Below are 27230 nucleotides of genomic sequence, written 5' to 3' on the forward strand. Positions count from 1 at the left end.
TACATTATTAAAATTTCTCACACATATACACACTTTATTGCTATCAAATTAATTTATACATTTCTTAATATTGTTATATTGTGAATTAAAACCACTTAATTTGAACATTAAAAAATATTGTTTAAGCTTACAAGAGATGCACTTTAGACCTAAAGTGAGGTGATACAAAAGGATATACCTTGAAAATAGAAGGGAATAAAAAAAAAGAACCAGGGTAGCAATACTTATATTGGATAAAAGAGACCTAAAACAAAAACTGTAACAAGAGATAAAGAATCATTATGTAATCATAATGATAAATCATTACAAGAGCATACAACAATTATAAACATATATGCACCCCCAAAAACCCCCAGTCTAACCTTATACCTAAAGGGACTCCCCCCCCAAAGCCCAAGATTAGTAGAAGGAAGGAAATAATAAAGACCTGAGTAGAAATAAATGATGTAGAGACAAAAAGAAAGAAAGAAAGAAAGAAAGAAAGAAAAGGAAAGGTCAGTGAAACCAGGAGTTCTTCCTTTGAAAAGAAAAACAAAATTGATAAACCTTTAGCCAGATTCATCAGGAAAAAAAGGACAAAAATAAATAAAATTAGAAACAAAAGAAAAGTAAAAACTGGCACCACAGAAATATGAAGGATTATAAGAGAATACTACAAAAATTATGTGCCAGCAAATTGGACAACCTAGAAGAAAAAGATATATTCCTAGAAACCTATAATCTTCCAAACTAAATCAAGAAGAAATAGAAAATCTGAACAGACCAATTACTAGTAACAGTAATAAACTGGTTAATAAAACTGGTTAATAAAACAAAATTCCCAACAAACAAAAGTCCAGGACCAAATGGCTTCATAGGCAAATTCTACCAAACATTTAAAGAGTTAATACCTATTGGGGTGCCTGGGTGGCTCAGTGGGTTAAAGCCTCTGCCTTCAGCTCAGGTCATGATCCCAGGGTCCTGGGATTGAGCCCCCGCATCGGGCTATCTGCTCCGCGGGGAGCCTGCTTCCTCCTCTCTCTCTCTCTCTCTCTGCCTGCCTCTCTGCCTATTTGTGATTTCTCTCTCTCTGTCAAATAAGTAAAATCTTTAAAAAAAAAAGAGTTAATACCTATTCTCCTCAAATCATTCCAAAACATAAAAGAAGAAGGAAAACTTCCAAATACATTCTACAAGGCCAGGTTCACCACGATACCAGAACCAGACAGACACTCCAAAGATAACTAAATGCCAATATTTCTGATGAACATAGATGCAAAAATCCTCCATAAATTATTAGCAAACTGTATTCAACAACACATTTAAAAAATTCCCATGATCAAGTGAAATTTATTCTGGAGATACAAGGATGTTTCAATAGTCATAAATCATTCAATGTGATACACCACATCAACAAAACAAATAATTATCTCAGTAGATGCAGAAAAAACATTTGATATTATAAAAACACTAATAAAGTGGTTTAGAGGAAACTACCTCAACATAATAAAGAACACTTATGATAAACTTAAGCTAACATCATATTCAGTGGTTAAAAATGAAGAGCTTTTCCTCTAAGATCAGGATCAAGACAAAGATTCCCGCTCTTGCCATTTTTATTCAACTAAGCATTAAAAGTTCTAGCCATAGCAATCAGGGGAAAAAAAGACATCCAAATTGATAAGGAAAAAAGTTAAACTCACTATTTGCAGATGACATGATACTATACACAAAAAACCCTAAAGACTCCATAAAAAAACTATTAAAAATAAAAAATGAATTCAATAAAATTGTAGGAATCAAAATTAATACACAGAAATCAACTGCATTTCTATACACTACTAACAGAGTAGCAAAAATAGAAATTAAGAAAACAATTCTATTTATAAATATGCCAAAAGAATAAAACACCTAAGGATAAACTTAACCAAGGAGGTTAAGACCCGTACTCTGAAAACTACAAAACATATTGATGAAAGAAATTGAAGCTGACACAAAGAAATGGAAAGACATTCCATGCTTATGGATTGGAAGAGTTAATATTGTTAAAATGTCCATACTAATTAAAAGCAATCTACAGATAAATGCAATTTCTATTGAAATACCAATAGCATTTTTCTTAGAACTAGAACAAGTAAGCCTAAAATTTGTATGGAACCACAAAAGATTCCAAATAACAAAAGCAATCCTTAGGAAGAAGAACAAAACTGGAAGTATCACAATCTCTGACTTCAAGATATATGACAAAGCTGAAGTAATCACAACAGTATGATACTAGCATAAAAGTGCACACGTAGATTTATGGAAGAGAATAGAGAGCCTGGAAATAAATCCATGCTCATGTGGTCAGTTAATATATGACAAAGGAGGCAAGAATATTGCAATTTCATCTCTAAGACAGTTAAACACTTCAACTTAAACATGGCAACTCAACTAGTAAATGGTATTTGAAAAAAAAAAGAATATTGCAATCGGAGAAAGAGAGCTCTTCAATAAATGATGCTGGGAAAACTGGATGATGACATGCAAAAGAATGAAACTGGACCCCTTTCTCATACCACACACAAAAATTAACTCAAAATGGATGAAAGACCTAAATGTGATACCTGAAATCACATAATTCCTAGAAAAAAGCATAGGCAATAATCTCCTTGGCTTTGACCTTAAAAACATGTTTCTAGATATGTCTCCTGAGGCAAGGGAAATAAAAGCAAATATAAACTACTGGGACTACCAAAATAACAAGCTTTTGCACAGAAAAGGAAACATCAACAAAACAAAAAGACAACTCACTGAGCAGGAGGAGGTATTTGCGAAGGATACATCTGATAATGGGTTAATATCCAAAATAAGGACATTATAAAACAACAAAAAACCAAATAACCCAATTTAAAAAAATGGGCAGAGGACCTGAATAGACACTTTTCCAAAGAAGAACATATAAATGGCCAACAGACACATGAAAAGATGCTCAACATCACTCATTACCAGGGAAATTAAATCAAAACCACAATGAGATATTACCTCACACCTATGAGAATGGCTAGAATCAAAAAGAGAAGTCACAAATGTTGGTGAGGTTGTGGAGGGAGAAAAAAAACCCTCATGCTGCATTGGTTGGAATGTAAATTGCTGCAGCTACTGTGATGAACATTACGGAGGATCCTCAAAAAATTAAAAATAGAAATACTATATGATCCAATAATTCCACTTCTGGGTATCAAAGAAAATGAAAACAGCAATTCAAAGCTGTATGCACCCCTATGTTTATTGCAGGATTGTTTACAATAACTAAGATATGGCAGCAACACTAGTGTCCATATAATGGAATATACGGACACATATGGAATAATATTCCATTATGCAGTCATTAAAAAGGATGAAACCTTGCCACTTATAACAACATGGATGTATCTAGAAGGTATAATCCTAAGTGAAATAACTCATGGAAAGACAGATACCATATGATTTACTTTTATGTGGAATCTTAAACATAAAATAAATGCATAAACAAAAAAACCCCAGAAATTAAGTCATATATAAGAAAACAAATTGATGGCTGCCAGAGGGGAAGGGAGGATGGGAATGGACAAAATAGGTGAAGGGGACTGGAAGATATGGGATTCTGATTTCACAATGAATAAGTCATGAGGATAAAAGGTACAGCAGAGAGAACTTAGTCAATGATATTGTAATAACATTATATGGTCACTGTTGGTATCTACATTGGTGGTGTGCATACCATAACATTTAGACTCGTCGAATCAGTGTGCTGTACCCCCAAAATAATGCAACATTGTGTACCAACTATACTTCAGTAAAAAACATATATATACATATATGTATACATATAAATGTATATTATAGTCACTTAGGTTAAGCATGATCTCCTCTCTATAAAATAAAAGTCATGAGGGATGCCTGGATGGCTCAGTTGGTTAAGTGTCTGACTTTTGGTTTTGGCTCAGGTCATGATCTCATGAGTCTTGAGATCAAGCCCCAGATTGGGCTCCATGCACAGTGCAGACTCTTCTTGAAGATTCTCTCTCTCTGTCCCTTGCCCCACTCATGGGCATACTATCTCTTTTTCTCTCTCTCTAAAATAAATAAATGAATCTTTAAAAAAATAAAAAATCATGAAATATAAAATTATTTATTGTACAATATTTGTGAGAGACTTACCACTTGAGGTACATCAAAGAACAAAACAAAGATCCCCACCCTCATGGAATATACCCTCTAAATGGGAGAAACACACAAGGACAAGCAATAGCTATAATAAATATATGGGTTTATAATCTCTGGACATCTTTAAACCACATGCCATAAATTAGAAGGGAAATGAGTAGTGGAGGGAGAGGAGGGGGTATAGAAAGGGATGAGGTAAGAGAAGTTATACTTGAAGCCATGTCGTTGGGATAAGCCTAAGGAAAAAATAGTATTTGTACAAACGAGTGAACCATGGCATTTTCGGAGGGAAGGGTGTTCCAGGAAAAGGAAACAGCCCTGAGGTGAGAGCATACTTAGCTTATGTGAGGAAGGGCAAGGAGACAGAGTGCCTAGAGTAGAATGAGACAGGGAAGCTCAGTACTGGGAGGTTAAAAAGGTTCATAATGTCTGGAACAGTAATTCACAGATGGAAGATTCTGGGTTGTTATTACACCATTTTTCCCATTTGTAGTGAGAATACTTGCAGTTCCTAAGGATAAATAAGATGTACTGAACTCTGCCTCTTGGCCTGATGACAGTAAATGATCTTCATTCGGTTTTGCTTTAATTTATTAGCACCAAGTCTATGTGTCTAGAGGCAATTTTTCCAGAAACAGCATGATAGATTTTCTTAAACTTTCCAGTCTTTATCCTCAGAGATGACTGTACTTCCATTCAATGCATTATCAGTCACATCATCAAAAACTTAGCATCAAAAACCTCTATGAAAATATGAGGGTAACAGGAAAGTTACAGGTAGACATACTTGAATTTGAACAAGAACAGCAGCTTAGGAATGACTTGGAATAGAGAAACCACCAAGCAGATGTTGAAAGAGCTAAAGACTTAAAATTTAAATATATATATACAATATAAATAAAATAAAAGGAAAATAAAAATGGTTGTAATATACATTGTTGTATCTTGCATCATCATCAAATGAATAATATAATTTATATAAATAAAAGTTTTATTACAAGTATGAAAAATCAGTCATAAGAAAAACAAAAAACCCGTGGCCACTAGAAAATCAAAAAATGCTCAGTTGTTATAGAGGGCACGGCTTGCATGGAGCACTGGGTATGGTGAAATAATAATGAATAATGTTTTTCTGAAAATAAATAAATTGGAAAAAAAAATGCTCAGTTGAGTAATACTTAAACAAGCCAAATCAAATATAACTTAAATTAACTAAATCAAATAAAAATAAACTCAGTTGATTAGTACTTAAATAGACCAAATTAAAATAATTTTAATTGTTGGGTTAACAATATATGATTAAAATATTCAAGTTGACAAGGATTAAGAAAACTACTACATTAATCCCCTGATGGTAGAGTTATAAATCAGATTAACTTTCTGAAGGACAATTTAGCAATTAACAGAAAAATAATTAAAATTCCAGATCTTTTTGATCCAGAAATTCTTCTTCAGAAAATCTGAAAAAAGATACCCAAAACAAAATCAAACATGTGAAATAAATATACTTAATTTTAAAAACTAAAAAATAAAATGTTTTTTATATGTGCAGACATTTTTTTGTGTGTGTGCAGACATTTAGTACAAAATGTATTGTTTGGAATATAAAAATGTTGAAAGCACACTAAGCTTCAATCAAAAAGTGATTAATTTAATTATGACATATGTATATGTTTCAATCTAAAATATACTTAAAGTAATCACAATATGTTTTTATTTGCTCAACAAAATAGAACAAAGGTGACCATTTAAGTGAGGAATTGACAGCCAAGAAAGCTATTAACAATATCCTCTACCAAGGAAAGAACTGGATTGATTATTCTCTCCAAATGGCATTCTGAGGACAATATAGAGAGAGACACTGAAGCTATCAGTTAGGAGAAAATAATCAGTCACTAAAATGTGAATCTACTTAATGTCACTGAAATGTGCACTTAAAAATGGCTAACATGGAAGCTTTGTTGTTCATATTTTACCACAATTTAAAATGTAATAGGTAAGAATAATGTAGTTTTAGACCCTCTGATGTTAGATTTTCTGCTTACAAAAATGAAAAGGAAAAACTCTTGAAAAAAAAGATTTATACAAAAATCATCATTTCCATGCAATAAAATGTTATATAAAAATCACATAAAATACAAACATAATGGTATAAGAAATTCAATGGGTTGTTAAAAAAGGAACAAGTTCTAGGGTTCTAATGTATATAATAGTGACTATAGTTTACAATTTTGTTTTGAATACTTGAATGTTACCAAGAGAGTAGATCTTAAATGCACTCATAGTAATGACAAGTACAACAGTGATACAACTATGACTATGTGAAATGGAGGGAATGTCAATTAACCTTATTGTAAAACATATATGTGTATCAACTCACTGTATGGTATAACTTAAATTCATATGTTATATGTCAATTGTATCTCAATAAAGCTGGGAAATTTAAAAAAATGTGTTTTCTGTCTTACCTAAGCAAATAGGTGGGGATGACCATCTTCCTTGTTCACAACGAGATACTTTTGCTCCACTCAGTAAGTAATATTCATTGCATCTATATTCTACTGAGGATCCTGTTGTGTAGCTTGCTAATAATCCATCAACAACAGCGCCATTTATTATATCAGGTGGTGGCTTACAATTCTCATTATTTTCTAAAAAAGAGGTTATTTTAAAATTAATATGATTTATAACAACATAATGATACCATATAATTACTCATACTATTGTACCTTGTTATTTATAGTATATAGCTTAAGACAATTGTTTTCTAAATTCTCCAGAAATGAGAAAAATGCTATTCAGACCAAATATTTTAAAAATTTATGTAGTAAGAATAACAGCAAATGTTTTGCCTAAAAACACATATGCATATCTCTCACTTTTCTTGCTTATGAAGGAATCATGATACAAATATTCTTAAAATGTATAGAAAGGTAAACAATGACCTGAAGATTATGGTCAGTTCTAAAACTACCCTTTGTCATCACCCACTTTTATTTTTTAATTCTCATTCCTTTCACTCCAGATCTCAGTCAATCCATGGATGACATTGTCTACTTTTTCTCTCTTCACTTTTTCTCCTACTCTTCTCATTTCTTTAGCATCCTTAATAGCTTTTCTCTTATGCAATAAATATCGTAAGTAAACATGGTTGCGGAGATCTTTCTAGGAGAGATCAAGAAATAAGAAGGGTAACAGGAAGGGTAGCACCCAGGAGTTTCAATGTAGCCTGATTGTGCATGTTAGTGAAACAGAAGACGGGGGACAGGTCTCAGAGGGTATAGGGCTCAGACTGGCCAGATACGTAAGTAATACCAGAAGGACTGACCCAAAGGCAGGAACAGAGTGCTCTAATATGACTTTGTAGGACATGAAGGGAGAGGAAGTAGACCATGATTATGGGTAGTCACCCAATCAACTATTACTTATGTGCTTTCACTTAAACCTTAGAAGTCCTAGAGTCAACAGATCAGATAACAGTGTTTAGCACTAATGTGTATTCAAAAAATTTTTTTTATTTTCCCACTTCTTTACATTGGGTTAAATTCTACAGAAGGCTTCATATACACACACAAAAAAGCAGCAGAGTAGGTGCTGAATCAGGGTGTTTTATAACTTTTCCAAGCAGTAGTCTCTTGCTAGAAACATATAGATTAAATAAGGAAAATGAAAACATTTTAAACAACAGGCTTAGCTATTGCTGGTAAATGTAGCATACACACCAACACACTCAGGAGGACTTGTCCATTTTCCACGTTTACAAGTTATTTCTGCTGATCCTCGAAGATGATACCCACTTTTACATTCATATGCCACTTTATCCCCATTGTAATAAATCGTAGAGTCCAGGTTTGCTGTACCATTCTCAATGATGGGTGGGTCCCCACAGGCTGTCTTCTCCTTTTCTTCTGAAAAGAGACAATTTGTATACACATGTGTATAGCTACACATGCAGACTTCATTTGGGGAAAACTGATAAAGGTGTTGCTAACCTGTGCATTTTGGAGGTTCTGTCCATTTTCCATTTTCACAACGTATTTCTTCTGACCCCTGGATCTCAAAATTAAGTTCACATTCTATACGAACTGTTTCTCCATGACGATAAGTTGTTGAATATGTTTGAATTTTGGAGTGTAGAGGCAGAGGTGGAGGAGGACATCGATTTCTTTTTCCTGATATAAAATATCGCCAGAGTTAGTCATATCATTACAAAAAATAATGTGTAGATTTAATAAGCACCATTCCTAGATCCAAGTACCATAGGAAGCATGGTAGGCAGACCCTAGGGTCACCTGTTGATCTCTACTTTTGATGTTTTTAACGTTCGCTTCTTTGTGTGATAACCTTCCCCTGTGACTTGCTTCTAATCAATGAGAGCAGCAAAGATGATGGGAGTATGTGATTACGTATGCATGATATGCAACATAGTATGGTAAGGCCATTCTTGCTGAGAGAGTTTCTCCCTGCTGATTTTGATAAAAAGCAAGCACCCACATTGTGAACTTCCCAAAGAGGGGTGGTGCAACAAGACAAGGGGCAAAGGGCTGCCTCCAGCTGGCAGCCAAGAAGAAACTGAGGCTCTCAGTTCAGCTCTCTGCAAAGCACTCAATGCTACCAATAACCACGAGTTTGAAAGCAGATTCTTCTCCAGTCCAGCCTCGGATGAGACTGAAGCCCCAGCTGACTCTTTTGCAGTTTGTTCAACAGGAGTGCAGAGGAGCCAGATAAGCTAGGCTCAGACTCCTACAGAAATTGTGAAATAATACAAGTGTGCTGTTTTAAGTTGCTAAGTTTGTAATGCATTGTTATGCACCAATAGAAAACTAAAAAAGCAAGCAAATCAAAACAGCATTCGTTATCTCCTCTAATCCTAAAATAACTTTATTAAGAAGGATAATTATTTCTCTCATAGATAAATAAACTGAAATTTCTGAAGTAAATAAATTAACTATTAAGTAGTGGATCTGTTCTGGTTTTTTTTTTTTTTAGATTTTATTTATTCATTTGATAGACAGAGATCACAAGTACAGAGAGGCAGGCAGAGAGAGAGAGAGGAGGAAGCAGGCTCCCTGCTGAGCAGAGAGTCCAATGCAGGGCTCAATCCCAGGACCCCAGGATCATGACCCAAGCCAAAGGCAAAGGCTTTAACCCACTGAGCCATCCAGGTGCCTCATAGATCTGTTCTTGTACCTATGACTATATGAATTAAATCTGTTCTTCGGTATTCTAAAACACAGACTGTATTAATGTCCTATTGCTGTTGTGACAAATTATTACAATTAAGTGGCTTAAAATAGCAGAAATTTATTCTCTTACAGTTCTGGGAGCCAAAAGTCCAGAATTCATTGGGCTAAAATCAAGTTGTCGGGAGAGCTGCATTCCTTCTGCAAGTTTATGACTCAGCTTCTTTGCCTTTTCAAGCTTCTGGAGGCTGCATGCATTCTGAGGCACATGACCTTTCTTCCTAATTGCTCCAGCCTCTTGCTTCTATTCCATTGTCACATCTCTATTCCTCTTTTGTAGTCAGATTTCCCTCTGTCTCCCTCTTATAAAGAGGCTTGTGATTATATTGAGGGTCCACAATTAGACCCTCAGAATAATCAGAAATTATATCTACCTCAAGATCCTTAACTTTATCACATGTGCAAAGTCCCTTTTGCCGTATAAGTAAGGTAACATTCATTAGTTCCAGGGGTTAGGATATAATTTGTTTTTATTGAGCCAACTGCACTACCTACACTACATCTAATGACTATTTACTAGAGAAAATAATAGGCACGTTGGCATGCTAATTTGGATGGGGGGTGGAATAGATATTAAGCAGGTTTGCAATTTATTTCTGTAATAAAATGCTACAATTTGCTAACTATCTTCTTCTCTACTGTTAGACCAAGTCTCTTGGGCAGGACTGGAAAATTAAAAACAAAACCAAAAACATTAATGCTATCATTTGGTGCATTTAAAGAGTTAGGATCATTCTGGGCAATCTCATCTCATGCCCCTGGCATCTTCCTCTTTCACCCCTCCCAACATTTGCTTCAAATCTTCGCCCCCTCCTCCAAGTTCCACTTTCCTGTCTTTCTCTTGTTGATCAATAATGATATTATTTTCTATACGACAGAGTATATATACTCTCCATCCCCTCCAATACTCAAAATCCTATTTACCTTTCAGTTCAAATGTTACCCAACACCTCCAAAAATGCTATCCCACATCATACCAATCAAAATCTTCAGTGTTTGTTCAAATAATTTATATCTGAATTTATTATATTTGTCACATTGTGTCAATTATCTTTTTAAATTTGTTTCCTCTGCTAGGCTTGGACTTCCTTCATATATCATTATAGGTATGTTTAAATGATGTGTGAATTGTCTCCCAACAGGTGATCATACTGTCTGCTTGAACATGTCCAGTGATAGAAACTTGCCATAGACATTACATTTTAGGAATACTCTTACTTGAGGATCATATTTTTCATTTTTACTCTGGATAATATTTTTTTTTATTTTTCTGTTCTTTACCCCCACCATTTTGAAGACTGTATTTTCACATCAGGAAATATGTGGCCAACTAAGAACCCTCACAAAACCACCAGCATGAGATAACTGAATCTGGTAATTCCCAGTAAGTAAAATGTATTCATTATAATGAAAGAGTTTAAAAGTTACATCCACTCTACAAACTAATACAACCTTTAAGATTTCTTAAATTTTTCTTCAATTTCTTAAGATTAAATATTGCTTAAAATATCTAGCAATGATTTAAAAGACCATATTTATTTAAAAAAAATAGCATTCCACATAATACCCTCCATGTCATTCCACGTCATTGCAAATGGCAAGATTTCATTCTTTTTGATGGATTGAGGTCTCATAAGTCAGTTATAGAAAGACAAATACTGTATGATTTCACTCACATGTGGAATTTAAGAAACAAAACAGATGGACCCAGGCAAAGGGAAGGAAAAATAAAATTAGACAAAAACAGAGAGGGAGGTAAACCATAAGAGACGCTGAATTCTAGGAAACAAACTGAGGGTTGCTGGAGGGGAGATGGGTGGGGGTATGGGGTCACTGGGTGATGGGCATTAAGGAGGGCACCTGACGAAATGAGCACTGGGTGTTGTATGCAACTGATGAATCACTAAACTCTACCTCTGAAACGGAAAAAAAAAATAGCACTCAGGACAAGAATTAGATAATATCAGAAACATTTTTGCATAGAAATTAAGCTAATTAAGACACAATATTTTATTTGTATGAGTATGAAATTTTAAAAATTACCTTCACATACAGGAGATGGTGGGTACCAACCGAAGTTATAGCACTGAATTAAGTCAGATCCACTTAGATAATAATTTGTATGACAGAAAAACTGAACTACATCTCCTTCTTCGTATGTTTGCTTTATGGGATGAAAATAACCATTTTCTATTAATCTTAAAGAAGAGCACTTTAATTCTAAAAATGAAAGCACAAATAAAATTCAAAAAATGTGTTATTTTTTCTGTTGAACAATATACCATGTCTGGAATAGAAATGAGTAAATTTGCCATATTTTTTTACATTTAACAAAAGCTTGCCAATTTCTATATTTATTAAATATCATTAGGCTTATTCTAATTTAATTATCTGAGCAAAGAGAAATTCTTTTTCCACTTGAGAGCTTTAAATGATCAAAACTGGTGATCAACATAATTAAAACCCAAAGCAAAAAAAAAAAGTATGAAAAATGAAACATGAGTGTGACAATTTATATACACTACTGGGTGAGAGAAAGTTTTTAAAATGAGACTAGATTGTCCTTAAAATGAGAACCTACTGGTACATTTTGGTGTGAGAGACCATCCATATGTGTGGCATTCTACCTCCTCTGTCTTCTTTCCCCCAGTTGTGTAGTAGCCAGTAGCACACTCGTACTGTATTTTGTCCTTCACTCTGAACGTTTTCTGCGTCGTGGAATAATTCCCATGATCTAATTCAGGGACCAAACATGTTTCTAAAAAAAAAAATAAACTTTATTTATTTTATGAACTTTATCACTAAAACTATAATATTAAAAATAAATCTCAAATGTATTTTCAGAAAATCTGAAACATATTTGGCCGAATCAAACTTCAGCAAAATTGAAAAATAGCCAGTTTGCCTTTGCGTCTCTAGTTCCTGTTTTTCTTTATACATCTTGTGTCTTAATGCCACCAGTCTTCTGTTCTTAAAATTCTGGTCTAGTATACTGGGCAGAAGGCCACAATTCAACTGAAGGCTTGTACAGTAACAATTTTTTGAGTCTGTGTCATTTGAGGATTTATACAATTTAAGCAACTAACAACACACTAACAAAGTATACATATTCAAATTATTGGATTATTTTAAGTATATCTGATACTGGTTTACCAATAAAAATAATAAGTGTTACTTCAAATTCCTCTCTAATAAAGGAAATTAGCAATTTATGTATGTTGTGAGAAATAGGCTTGAGGGTTTTTTCATCCTATTCCATTCCATTCCAGTCTTTTTTTTTTTTTTTTAAGATTTCATTTACACACTTGAGAGAGAGAGATCCCAAGTGGGAGGGAGAAGCAGACTCCCTGCTCAGCAGGGAGCCGGACACGGGGATCAATCCCAGGACCCCAGGATCATGTCCTAAGCCCGAGGTAGATGCCCTACTGACTGAGCCACCCAGGCACCCCTATTCCATTCCATTCTTTTCTTTATAGTATAAAGTAGGAACTACTTCCACCTTTTAGTTATTGTGAAAATGTTGCTAGGAACATTGTTGTACAAAGGTCTGTTTGAGTCCCTGCTTTCCCTCTGGATCTATACCTAGAAGTGGAATTACTGGATCCTATGGTAACTCTATGTTTAATTTTTAGAGGAACTGCCACCAACTTAAGTGTCCATCAATGGATAATAGATAAACAAAATGTCTATAGATGATCTGTCTATCTATATACACACAATAAAATATTATTTAGCCATAAAAGAACGTAAATTCTGATGCATGCTACAACATAGATGAACCTTGACTACATTATGCTAGGTGAAGTAAGTCAGACACAAAAGAATAATACTGCGTGACTCTTCTTATACACAGTACTTAAAATAAGGAAATTGATAGAGACAGAAAATAGAAGTTACCAGATACTGGGGTAGGGTGGGGGATAGACAGGTTTATTGTTTAATGGGTACGAGTTTCTGTTTGGGTTGATGAAGAAGAAATAATGGTGATGGTTATACAACATCGTGAATGTACTGAAGGCTACTGAATTGTACACTTAAAAATAGTTAAAATTTCATGTTATGTGTATTTTACTGCAATTAAAAAGAAGATCAGGGGTTGCCAATGGTTGGTAGAATGAAAAATGGATGAACAGGTGGAACACAAAGGATTCATAGGCATTGAAACTATTCTGTATGATATCTCAGTGGTAGATACATTTATTATACATTGGACAAAATCCACAGCATGTATAACACAAAGAATGAACCCTAAAGTATGAACTTTGGTTAATGCAACAAATATACCACACTAAATGCAAAATGTTAACAATAGGGGAAATCAAATGTGGCCAAGGGCAGGAAGTGGTATATGGGAATTCTCTGTACTAGCTGTCCAGTATTTCTGCAAATCTAAGACTGCTCTAAAAATAAGTGTATTAATATTAAAAAAATTAAATAGGAACTAGTGGAGTAGGTGAGTTGTGGGAGTTGGGAACTCGTGGGTAAAGGAAACACCTAACATTTAAGAAAAACAAAATGATATCAACTTCTTGTCTTTACAGACATACAAAAAATCAATTATATTAAATAAAAATGACTATCAGTATAAGAAAGTACTAGCCTCACAGTCTTTTATCTTTAGTTTTAGGAAATGATTCCTTTTTTTAGCAAAAAATTTTTTAATAATAAGCATTATGACAAAAATATGTCCTCATAATTGTTAGAAACATATGCAGAAAAACTATGAATTAGTCTTTAAAAAAAGGCAATCAGAATCAATTTTACTCGATTTAGGAAATGATTCTTAAACACATACCATGTTCCTTCCTACAGGTAGGTTGAGAAGACCATCCATCAGCAAGACATTGAACTTCTTCTTCATCCTTTCCTCCAGTGGTTTTATATCCTGAATTACAACTATAACGCATGTTCTCTTGAATTTTGTACATTAATTTTACATCAGAGATGTAACCATTTCTCAACTCAGGCTTAACACATTTTTCTGTGGGGAAAAAAAATCTTTGCTTAATTTGGTGAAATTAAACTTGACTTTTACTTGTAAAACTAAGGTGAAAGTTTAATATTTTTCTTGGAATTTAAAGGACAGAGAAAAATTTCACTCCAGAATTCCTTGATTTGATTTGATTTTGGAATTATCCTGCATATTCTGAATCAAATTTCTTAAAAAACTGATTCAACTTGACAATGACATTCTTTGTATTTATTAACTTCAGTTCTTATTGTGACTCCCACCCCCATCACATCTACTTTCAGAAAACATAATAGAACTCTTCTAATTGTCATTAATGACAAATAGAAGGAATTTCATTTGGGTTGACTTCCTAATAATAAATCTACTGTGTTTGACAAGTTTCAACACCATGTAACAAAAGAACATACCTAACTTATGGGTCCTTCAATAAGTCTGCAGATACCTTAAGATGAAAACTACGTTCATTTTTTTTTAACTTCAGCAAACGATCACCTAGCTATACGTTAAGTCTGTGTAGCCTATCCCCAGTCAGTCCATGTAGTCCGTGACTGAATCATAGATCTGTTACTCAAAACCTTTGAGTTTGTAGTTATTTTTTTAGCAGATACTTACAACAGTGTTGTGTTAGAAAATAAATATACCTCAGCACTGAATGAGCTCAGTAACTTTTTTAAGCCCTACTATTAGATCCTCATAACAAGCCAAGAACCATATATGGATTATCTCAGTGAAGCAGGTTTATGCCCACTTTATAGATGAGAAGCTTAGGCTCACAATGCTCTCTTCCCAGTGAGGGAGCAGAATTCAAATACAGGCAGGTTAACTGCAGAGGTTCTATCTTAACCATTAGACTACATGCTAAACCTGAGTTCTTTCTGGTTCCTATTTCAAAGCTCTTACTAATGTTTCATTTATTTTTAAGCTCTATATATTAATCAATCTTTCTTTCTCTCTTCCTTTCTTTCTTACTCTCTTTCTTTCTTCCTTTCTTTCTGTGGTCTATGTTAATACTAAAAGTGCAATGCTTAAATTTATGGTCTGTTCTCCAGTCACGGGAAGGATAATTATCCTACATGGATATGCTCACTATACATACCAAGCATCATCATACTCATTTTCTCTTCGAAATGAAACAGGCCCAACTGAAACCTCTACTCTGTAAAACAGAGCTTAGAGAGTCCTTTCTTTGTTCAAGAGAGGTCAGCTGATCTAATGGAAGCCCATTAATAGTTTGCCTATAGAGTAGCCTAGCATGAAATAATGAGATGAACCAATCAGATTTCTTTTTTCTAAATTTGAACTCAAAATTCAGGAAACACATTTTTCTGAATCTATGGGAAAAGGAGTTGGCACACAAAGAAGAGAGGTTTTTCAAAGGATAAAGCACTAGAGGAACAATCGTATTCTTCCTAAGTCCGGTGCTAAGCATTTTTCTGGCTTCCTATGCACAATTATCTGTATACGTTCCTCATTCCTTAAAGTAACTCATTTGCATCTGTTTCTTACAGTATTATAATACCATTTTCAGTAAGTATCCATATTCTCTTTACAGGTACTCTAAAGAACAAAGACAAAAACATTTTAATAAAAAATACTATTTACAGAATTTCAGAATATGCCTTCAATTTGTAAAAGAAAGAATGGGTCGGTAATTTCTTCTTATCTACCAAAAGGTTTCACCACCCACCAGATTTTCTTGGACCTTTATGAACTGATCTCCTTAAATATTATAAATACTTTGTGGACACAACCCACACACTCACTGTAGCAACGTGGTTCTGGAGACCAGCCCTCTCGGGTACATGTGACGTGTGCCTCTTGTTTCCCAGTTTCAGTTGTATAACCAGCCAAGCAGGAAAACGACAGTTTTCCATTTATTTTCATTGGAAAGTAATAGCTTTTAAAAGGATAGTAATATTGAGCAATCCTTCCATTTTCCACACTAGGAAGACCACAGGGTTTCTCTGAAATGAGTAAATATCAAGCTAAGACAGAAAGGTATATCTAAAACCATAGGATGTGTGATCAAATGGCAGCAAATTTTAAAATTCAAAGTGTTTGAAGCCACTTGGACCAGTACTTATTTTTATTACCTCACTTTTTAAGGGACTTCTGTGGCAATGTTTTTCAATCAGAATTAATCTACTAGCAACCCCAATAACCAATTGTCAGAATAAAACTGGTCAAGCCACTTCCTCAGGGAAGTTTTCCCTAACTTTGTAAAATAGGACTTTCTAATAGAAATATAATGCAAGCCACACATGTAATTTTAAAATTTCTAGTAGTCACATTAATAAAAGGAACAGTTGAAGTTAATTTTAGTAATAGATTTTATTTAACCCATTAAAATATTAAGAAGGTTTTTCATTTTTTTCTTACTAGTCTGAACTTGAGTATATTTATACTTACAGCACTCCCAACTTGGACTAACCACATTTCAATAGCTGTATGCAGCTAGTGGCTACCATATTGGACAGCAGACTTTAGAGTAGATGAAGTTCCACTTAAGATATGCAAACCCACAAAATTTTGAAATGAAAAGCTTTTTTTTTTTAAAAAAGGAAAAGACAGACAACTAATTAAAAAATAAATAAAAGACTTCAAGAGCTTTACAAAACAGGAAATACATGTGGTCACAGACTTCATAAAAAGTACTCAGCTTTCTTTGGCAATATTAAAGCAGAATATACACGTACTATTTTTTAAAAAGCACACATCCCTTATGAACACTGATGCAAAAGTTCTCAGCAAAACACTAGCAAACAGAATTCAGCAGCATATTAAAAGGACCAATGAGCAAGTAGATTTTGTCCCTGGAATGCAAGGACGGTTCAACATGTGAAAATTGGTCAATGTTATACATCACATCAATAAAATGAAAGAAGGAATAAAAGTATTCTTCTGCCCACCCAACAACATGTAAAAGAATGTTCATATCAGCACTATTCATGTAGTCCCAAACTGGAAACAAGCCAAATGCCCATTCATGGAAGAAAAGATAAACACATTTTAGACATGCATTCAGTGGAATATTACACAACAATACAATGCTGAATGTCATGCAGCAGTGGTGAATGTTCGATAGTGAATCTCACAAACATATTATTCAGTAAAAGAAGCCTGTCACACGTAAGTAAACATTACATGTACTGACATACATTTTTATTGAGGTATAATTGATGTATAACATTTTATTAGTTTGGGTATACAGCACAATGATTCCATGTATATATTTGCACATATTGCAAAATCATCTCACAATAAATCTAGCTAACATCTGTCACCACACACTTATAATTTTTTTTCCTTGTGATGAACACTTTTGGGATCTGCTCTCTTAGCAACATTTAAATAGACAATACAGTTTTGTTAACACACATGTGAACACATACGGGGCAAATTGTGACAAAGAAATAAGGTGATTATAGGATACATTCATTAAGAGTTATTTGTGGTTAGAAGGAAATTAGAAGTAATGATATGTCCATCACAAGGAAGATAGAAAAGTAAAATATATGAAACACTATGCACAGTTAAAAGCAAGAGAATAGATTTAGCAACACGGGAATATATTTAAAAGGTAGCAAGTAAAACAAAAGAGTAAGGAGATCAAACTGATGGCAAGCTTTCATTTATGTGACTATAAAGCACATACACAAACAAGACATAGTTCAGAAAGATAGTTACATATATATGAATATGTCAAATACACAACAGTGGCTCCCAGTTTGGTGCTAGGGGAAATGGAATTCAGGGTCAGGGATATAGGGAGGAAATGTATAAATAAAGCAAAAGTGGAACATTTCATAGGCCAATGATGATTGAATGTTATAAAATGAGAGGTACCATTAATTCAATTCTTGCCCCTAATGTTCCTAATGGGGTGAGGGAAAGCATGGAAATATGAGATTATGGTTAGCTTTTTTGTCTGTTTGTTTGAGTAAAAGGAGATTATAACCATATAATAACTAGGAAATTATCTGGAAAACACAATGTCTTCTGTTTAAAAGATTTTATTTATTTGTCAGAGAGAGAGAGAGCACAAGTAGGGGGCATGGCAAGCAGAGGAGAAGCAGGCTCCCCGCTGAGCAAGGAGCCTGATATGGGACTCAATTCCAGGACCCTGGGACCATGACTGAGCTGGAGGTAGATGCTTAACCAGCTGAGCCACCCAGGCATCCTGAGGAAAATGCAATGTCTTCGTGGTATATAGATGTAGAGAACTATATCAGCTGATTTTTCCCTATGTAGAAAAAATAAAACCAAAGGAAATAATTCATGCAAAAGTTATCTTATTGTAGAATTGAATGTATCAAATAAGATGAATTCTATTTATTTCACTTTCATAATTTTAACTGCAGACACTTTTTTGGTAGGAAATTTATAGTAAACTATTACCTAAAAGGCAATTATAGGGACACCGGGGTGGCTCAGTTGGTTAAGCGGCTGCCTTCGGCTCAGGTCGTGATCCTGGCATCCTGGTATCGAGTCCCACATCGGGCTCCTTGCTCGGCAGGGAGCCTACTTCTCCCTCTGCCTCTGCTGCCACTCTGCCTGCCTGTGTTCCCTCTCTCCCTGACAAATAAATAAATAAAATCTTAAAAAAAATAAAAGGCAATTATAATTCATAGGATATTTTATCTCAACAAATTTCCAAAAGTGTTTATTTTAGAAAAGTCTTATTGCTGTGTGGTTTCCTCATTTGTATGTTTACTCTTGCTGACACCTAATTATCCTTTCTTGTTTCTTATCTCTACAGCCTAATAACACTACTAACTATTCCTAAATAACCCACACTTGCACATTGCCTGTCTCACTCAACTTATTCACACACCAGGCAATCTGGCTATAAAGATTCCTAAGAGTTAAGAAGTCCACGTGTACTAATTTGTCTGCACAGTCCTAACTTATACTGTTGTCTCATATAACTATTAATAGAGTTCCATTTCATCCTCAAAAGTTTCTTTATCTGCATAATCAATTATACAGTCTTCCTCCTAATCACTACAAAATTTCAACCACTGAATAAATTAGGATGAAAATCAAAGGGTAAACATCCCAAAATCTTGATGATTCTTGGATATTTCTTTTTCAAATTTCCAACACTAAGCTCTCACTTTATGAACAGAGAATTAAAATTGTACAAGCTATGCAGCATTAGGAATAAATTCTAGTATGAAATTAGAATTAAGGGGACGCCTGAGTGGCTCAGTTGGTTGGACGACTGCCTTCGGCTCAGGGCGTGATCCTGGAGTCCCGGGATCGAGTCCCACATCAGGCTCCCAGCTCCATGGGGAGTCTGCTTCGCTCTCTGACCTTCTCCTCGCTCATGCTCTCTCTCACTGTCTCTCTCTCTCAAATAAATAAATAAATAAATCTTTAAAAAAAAAAAAGAAATTAGAATTAAGGTTAACATACGACTTCTACTAAGTGGTACTGTTAGACTGAAAACCCTTCCAAGTTTTTAGATTCCTCATCTCCTATGCCACAAAACCTAGAGATACTAAGCTGTTTTCTTCTTTTTTGTCTTGTGTTGTTTTTCTAAGTTTGTCATTATAAGAATAATTTACTAGTTATGCCCAAAGGAAAAAAAATCTGCCTAAATATTTATAACAATTATAAGAAGTATGCTTTTCATAAAGTTGATACACAAATGAAAGACTATTAATAAAAGTTCAAGTTAAATGAATTTTAGAATTTCCCTTTCTAATTTTTAGAGAATAAAGATTATGAAAAATTAATTTTACCTTCTGCATAGAGTTCTCCTGAGATGATTAATATGATGATAAAAACCAACTCTTTCGTCCTCATTGTCAATGGTGTGCCCAACAAAGATTTTAACAATTCTAAAGTACTAGGGACTCATAAGTACACAATACTTTGCCTGAAGAAAAAGTTAATTATTGACAACATCTGTCAAAGTGTCTTTGTAACAAAACTTTTATTTCATTTAAAATATTTTCAAATAATACTAAAATAACATTACTATGTTAATTGACAATACTTTTCATGCCAGAGTCCAATAAAAACGTGATAACTTGTAAGGGCAACAATAGCAGCAGCACAAATCATTAACTCAGACTGCATAAAATCAAGGTAAATTTTCAACTTCAATTCCCTATTGTAAGTCCATGGAGTAAAGTTCACCTGTGGCCATTGATTTCTTTGCCACCATTGATCAAATGGAGAGATGAACTTAGAAACATGAGATAATGGATACCTCATGTTAAAACACAGTGTTGTCTAGGTTACATTTCTTAAAGAGAAAAATGACCTACTTGTCTCAATGATAAAACTATATTATTGATAGTAATGTCTAATGTTTAGTGTTTGTGATCTGTGGTGGGTGATGAAATCAGCACTGTGCTATATTATCATTCATGTTGAAAAATGTTTTGAATGACCACTATATACCAGGTCATGCTCTAATCTTGGGTATACAGCAGTGGAAAAAAAGTTTAAAATTACTGTCCTCATGGAGTTTAAATTCTAATGGGTTTTAATTTAAACTATAAAATAATCTAGTGAGGTGAGAGCTGTTACTATTTTCATTTTGTAACTTTTTACTAAAATAAAATATATTCAGAGAAAAGTACATGTGCCATAATCGCACAGAACAATGAATCCTTACAGGTGTACACATCTCACAATAGGAAATAGAATAGACCAAAATCTCATAGGTTGTGAATTGAGTCCCACATCTGGGCTCATTGTTTCATGAGGAGTCTGCTGTAATATTCTCTTCCTCTCCCCCACCTCCCCACCAGCACCCCTGTAAGCTCGCTCTCTCTCTTTTTCCTCTCTCTGCAGCCATGGTATTTTATAATGCTCCTTTGGTTTAATTTTTAACCAATGAATATAAAATAAATCCTTGTGAACAGTGTCAGGCAAGTACACAACCTCATTTTTTAAAAAAAGATTTTATTTGAGAGAGCGCGCCCACATGCGTGCTCGCAGTTGTGGGGGAGGGGCAGAGAGAAAGAGATAAGCAGACCCCCACACTGAGCAGGAACTAGATTCAGGCTCAATCCCAGGAACTTGGGATCCTGACCTGAGCTGAAGGCAGGTGTTTAACTGACTGAGCCACCCAGGTGCCCCACAACCTCATTTTTTTCCCAGAGAGTTGCCATGTTCCAATTACTTATCAAATAATTCACGTTTTTTTGCCACTGATCTGAATTTCCACCTTTCTTATATGCTAACCTCTTATATGCTTCAGCATCTACTCATGTTTTTTAGTACTATACTTTCAGCTACCCTAGCTATAGAACATATGCGAGCATTTAATAAATGTAGTCCTTACACTGTAGTCTTCCTTTGCAGAAATTTCCCGTCTGGTGCTGCTTGCTTTTTTACTGTTGATGTACTACGGGTTGAGAGGAAGACTTTGGAGTAACTCAGCTCTGTCTTATAATCTCAATATCCAGATTGTGACTTTGGAAAATGAGAACTCCTTTGTACCTACATTTCTACATTTCTAAAATAATGATAAAAATAGTAGCTACCTCAAGCATGTTGTGGAAATTCTGCTGAGGATAATTTAGTACTCCACATTTTGCTGATCCCTAAAAGAGGTCGTTATTAAAAACCATTATTAAAAAATGGTTTTAGAACAAAATCTTAAGCCAAATTTCATATACATTCCAAGGAAGTATATCTCAATTCAGGGGGAAAAGGGGGTAATAATACATTTAGTGGAAAAAATAAAAGATAATAAAGGTAAACTTATAGATGTGTCATTCTTTCTAATTCTCTTCCTTCTTTTTTCCTTCATTATCTCTCAAACTCATCTGTCAATAACAAAACTCTAAAATCTCTCTACTTCATATAGTATAAGTTATTTATATAACTGAGTATATTCTATGAACTACATACATACTTGACAAAATACCATTTCTATCTAACATTTTTCCAAAATTGGCATATTAGGGGTAAACAATGAAAAGTTTGGCTCATGTCTCTTATTTTTATCTCCTGTAACATTTGCTTAATGCATGCCAAAGTACACTTCCAAGAATTTAGGACACCATGGTTCTTGTACCAACCTAGATTTTACCCAGTAGAGGCATGCTCAGAAAAAAACAGATGTCAAAAGTGAATGTCATAAAGCAGAGGCCACATTTATGTCGGTTCTACCATTTTGCCCAATTTGAACAGTCCTGGGAGCACATGGCTTTAGTGAAACTGCTGCAGCAGAAGCCCGAGACTCTTGTGTCTCCCTTCATGGATGTCAAGGGACAAGTTATGAGTATTTACTGTGGATAGCAAATACAGTAAATATGGTATGGTCCTGAGCCCAGCATTGTGAGGTGTCTTCCTGATTCAACTTCAAGATCATGACAGCAACAGCAGATGCCCAGGCCGGTTTTGTAGTGTGCAACTAGGAGTACTGGGAGCATATAGACATGTGGGGCAACATCAAAAAGGATATCATACATTTAATTGGAGCCCCAGTATAACACTGATGGAAATTAAGGGAAAGGGAAAATCTTGATAATATTACGAGGAAAAAAACCCCTACATTACTTTCAAACAAGCAATAATAGGACTGATAAACTTCTTAATGTAAGTGATAAAAACAAGGAGAAAGTGGAATAACATCTTTAATTGTTATATGAAAATTACTGCCTATCTAGAATGCTATAACTACTAAAAATGTTTTCAAAAATAAAAGTGTTTTCAAGTAAATAAAAATGTAAAGAGTATGTTAATAGTAGAACTCCATTCAAAGAATAGCTAAATGCAGTGCTGTAGACTAAAGGAAAATGAAACATGAAAATTCAGGAAGGAAATAAGAGCAAAGAATATGGGGTAGGGTCAGGGGCTTAGGTCTGTGGGTAAATATAAGAGAATATTAACTACACAAAAGAAAACCAATAATGCTTACATGACAAAAAAAAATAGAATTAAAATACATGGCATCAATAATGCAAAAGCCAGGAGTGAAGAAATGGACTCAATGTGCTTTATGTTTCTAGAACTCTCAAGGAAATTGTAGAAATAATAATGCCTACTTAATTATCAACCTCAAGTTTCAGTACTAAAATTTCTAGGTTAACCACTGCAGAGTAATGTTAAAAAAATGTGTAACTAACAGATTAAAGGGATAAAAGTAATCACAAAAAACTCACACTTGATTATCCTAATTAAAGATAATAAAGTAGAAAAGAAGGAACAAAAACTGGTCAGATTTCTGCTTATGATCCAGATGGAGTAATAGGAACTGGATATACCCCCACCCCACCTGAAACAACATAAAAAAAAAAAAGAAAGAAAAGACAAAAAAGACAAAATTTTAAAAACAATAGTTTTTAAGACAGTGGAGATTAGGCAACGAAATGAGCCCTTGATCATCCCAGCCTACTGCCTGAGGGTTTCCTGCCACGCTAGATAGTATGGTGGTCTTCCTGAGGTGAGGAGATGGAACTGAGAATTATGAAACCAAAGCAGGTAGGATTCAGAGTGCAAGTACAGGAGAGAAGAGAACTGAGACAGATCTGCAGAGCTTCTGCATTAGGTTTTTAGCTTAGCACTGACCAGAACATCCAAATGAAAAACATATCAGAAACCAAGGAAGGAATCATCTGAGAGGATTAAAGGGAAGAATGCCTGGAGTTCACTTGGAATTGGGGAGAATTCCTGTTCTCACAAGTCAGAGAGGATCTCTTCATGATTTACATGGCATTAATAGGGCTCTGAGGTTTTTACCTCAGCAGCGGGGGCGGGGGGGGGGGGACTCGTCTTGCAGCAGAGTTTAAAGCAAGAGCTTGCAGCAGCAGAGCTTAAAGCAAGACCAGATAAGATCAGTTTCCAGGTAAACCAACTGAATTCCAGAACAAATTCAAAAGTATTATAAGAGTACAAAATTATCCAATACATCAAAGATGTAAAATTCACAATGTCCCCAACAGAGAGAATGCAGAGAAAAGAAAATAATATTTGAAGAAATAATAGCTGAACATTTTCCAAATTTGATGGAAACTATAAGAACATAGATCAAAGATGATCAAACACTACAAAAAAGAAGCATAAAGAAAATTTCAGCTAAGCACAACATAACTGAATTGCTTAAACCTAGAGATAGAAAATTTAAAAGCACTCATAAGAAAAACACCCCAGAGAAACAAAAACTTTTTGTCAGAAACACTACAAGCCAGAAAACAGTTGAAGCAACTTCTTTAAGTATAAGGAAAAAAAAAAAAGAAAGAAAGAAAGAAAGAAAAGAATAAAGGAATAAGGAAAATCTGCCACCTAGAACTCTATGCCCAGTAAAAATACTTTTAAAAAATGAGAACAAAAGAATAGATAAACAAAAAGACTTTTTCAGACATATACAAGCTGATATTCTTCACTAACAGGACTGCATGTTGAACCATATTAAAGGAATTCCTTCAGGCACAAGGAAAATGATGCCAGATGGAAATCTGGATCTACATAAAAACTGAAGAGCACCTTAAAATAGCACCTATGTAAGTTTAAAGATATTTAGATTATTTAAATCTTTTAAAAAGATATCTGATGGTTTAAAGCAAAAATGATGAAAATAATAACAATTTATTGTAGGTCTATAACATACTAAAAGTAAAATGTTGACAATAGCACAAAAGTTAGGAAGGCAGAACTGTAGTACATTATAAGGTTTTTCTTTATACTATATGTGAACTGGTATAATATCTACAGATGGACTGTGATATGTTGAAGATATTTACTAAAAACCTGGAAGTAACCAAACAAACATAACAAAGACTTACAGGTAATAGCCCCCAAAAGTGGAAAAGTTGGAATCATTAAAAGAAGAAGAAGAAAAGAAGAAGCAGCAGTAGCAGCAGCAGCTATTTAATTAATACAAAACAGGTCAGAAAACAAGAAAAAGATGATTATGGGGGAAGCAGATGGGATGAATCAAAAATAAACAGCAAGAGGACAGATTTAAACTCAGACATCTCAGTGTTCACATTAACTATAAAAAGTCTAGATATCCAAATTAAAAGGCAGAGATGGGCTTATTGGATTAAAATATAAAGGCCCAACTCTATGCATTCAAAAAGAAACCCATTTTATACATATATACATATAGGTTAAAAGTAAAATATGGATAGATATACCATACCGTAGTGGGCTGTATGGTGGCCCCCAGAAGATGTGTCTATAGTGTAATCCCTGCAACTTATGAATGTGACCCTTTTTTCCAAAAAAATTTCTAATTACATTGCAGGTATAATTAAATTGAGAATCTTGAGATTCTTCTGGATTAGCACAGCAGGCCCTAAATCAAATGACAAATGTCCTATAAGAGCGGGGAAGAGGGAAATTATACAGAAGAGAAGAAACTGTGACCCCGAAAGTTGCAGAGATTAATGTGGCCAGAAGCTAAGGCACCTCTGGAACCCAGACACTGGAAAAATCAAGAACAGATTCTTTCCCAGAGTCCTCAAGAGAGAGTGCAGCCCTGCCAGCACCTTGGTTTCAGATGAATGGTCTCTAAAACTGTGAAAGAATACATTTCTGCTGTTTTAAATCAGAAATTTTGTAGTAATTGTTACAGAAGCTCTATGAAACTAATATACATGCTAACAGTGATTTAAAAAAAAGAACTGGAATATAGAACATTGTAAATGTAGCCAACTCCAACAAACTTAAAATGATCAAAATGTTAAGTTTTATGATATGTGTATTTTAACACAAATATTTTTAAAATTTAAGAGAGAGAGGTAGAATAGGAGTTGGTATATTAGGTCAAATAAAATGGATTTTATTTTATTTTTATTTTATTTTTTTAAAGATTTTATTTATTTATTTGACAGAGAGAGATCACAGTAGACAGAGAGGCAGGCAGAGAGACAGGAAGAAAAGCAGGCCCCCTGCTGAGCAGAGAGCCCGATGCGGGACTCGATCCCAGGACCCTGAGATCATTACCTGAGCTGAAGGCAGCGGCTTAACCCACTGAGCCACCCAGGCGCCCTAAAATGGATTTTAGAACAAAGAATATTACCAAGGTTAAAGAAGTTAATTCCACAATTATAGAGTGATCAATTTATCAAGACAACATAATCATCCTAAAGATTTCTAAACTAATAGCAGAGCTTGAAAATATATGTGGTCTAATCAGTTTTTGTTTTTTGACTCATGGGGAAATAGACAAATCCACAATTTATAGTCCAAGATTTTATTAATCATCTCTCAATAACTGACACCAGTAGACAGAAAACCAGTAAGTATACCAAAGTCTTGAACGACACTATCAACCAATTTGATTTACTTGATATTTGCAGCACCCTCTAAATGATGGCAGGATAGACATTCTTTTCATGTGCACATAAAATATTTATCAAACAGACCATTTTCTGGGCCATAAAGCAAGCCTCAATCAATTTAAAAGAAGTCGTCATAAAAAATGAGTTATTAACCTCTAACAATGATATCCAGAAAATTTGCAAGTATTTGTTATTTAAACACATCTGTAGGGATGCCTGGGTGGCTCAATTGGTTAAGACCCTGCCTTTGGCTCAGGTCATGATCTCAGGTTGTTGGGATCGAGCCCCACATCAGACTCTCCACTTAGAGGCAAGTCAGCTTCTCCCTCTATCTCTGTGATCTCTCTCACTTTCACTCTCTCAAATATGGAAATAAAATATTTAAAAAAAACCACATCTGTAAATAATCCATGGGGCAAACAACAAGAGATCAAAAGAGAAAGTATTTTAAAGTAAATGAAAATGAAAAACATCATATCAAAATTTGTGAGACACAGAAAAAGCAATACTGAGAGGTAAATCTAAAGCACTGACTACTTATCTTAGAAAATAAGGATTTCAAAACAATGAATCACCTTCTACTTCAAGAACTAG

At 34.4% G+C, this 27230-nt stretch overlaps 1 protein-coding gene across 1 annotated transcript in view; it reads right to left on the reverse strand.

Moving 5' to 3' along the window:
* The window catches only part of F13B (coagulation factor XIII B chain), a 32367-nt gene extending 12157 nt beyond the window's left edge, over nt 1-20210 (reverse strand). Inside the window, exons 1-8 of the mRNA XM_044266316.1 lie at nt 20130-20210; nt 16146-16346; nt 14206-14391; nt 11992-12168; nt 11454-11630; nt 8160-8339; nt 7890-8075; nt 6636-6818 (exon numbers count right to left, since the gene is read on the reverse strand). Of these exons, the coding sequence (XP_044122251.1) occupies nt 6636-6818; nt 7890-8075; nt 8160-8339; nt 11454-11630; nt 11992-12168; nt 14206-14391; nt 16146-16346; nt 20130-20193 (1354 nt within the window). The 5' untranslated portion in view covers nt 20194-20210. The remainder of the gene's footprint in view (nt 1-6635; nt 6819-7889; nt 8076-8159; nt 8340-11453; nt 11631-11991; nt 12169-14205; nt 14392-16145; nt 16347-20129) is intronic.
* Between the last annotated feature and the right edge of the window lie 7020 nt (nt 20211-27230).

Source organism: Neovison vison, chromosome 10 (assembly GCF_020171115.1).
Source record: "Neovison vison isolate M4711 chromosome 10, ASM_NN_V1, whole genome shotgun sequence".
NCBI classification, from domain to species: domain Eukaryota; kingdom Metazoa; phylum Chordata; class Mammalia; order Carnivora; family Mustelidae; genus Neogale; species Neogale vison.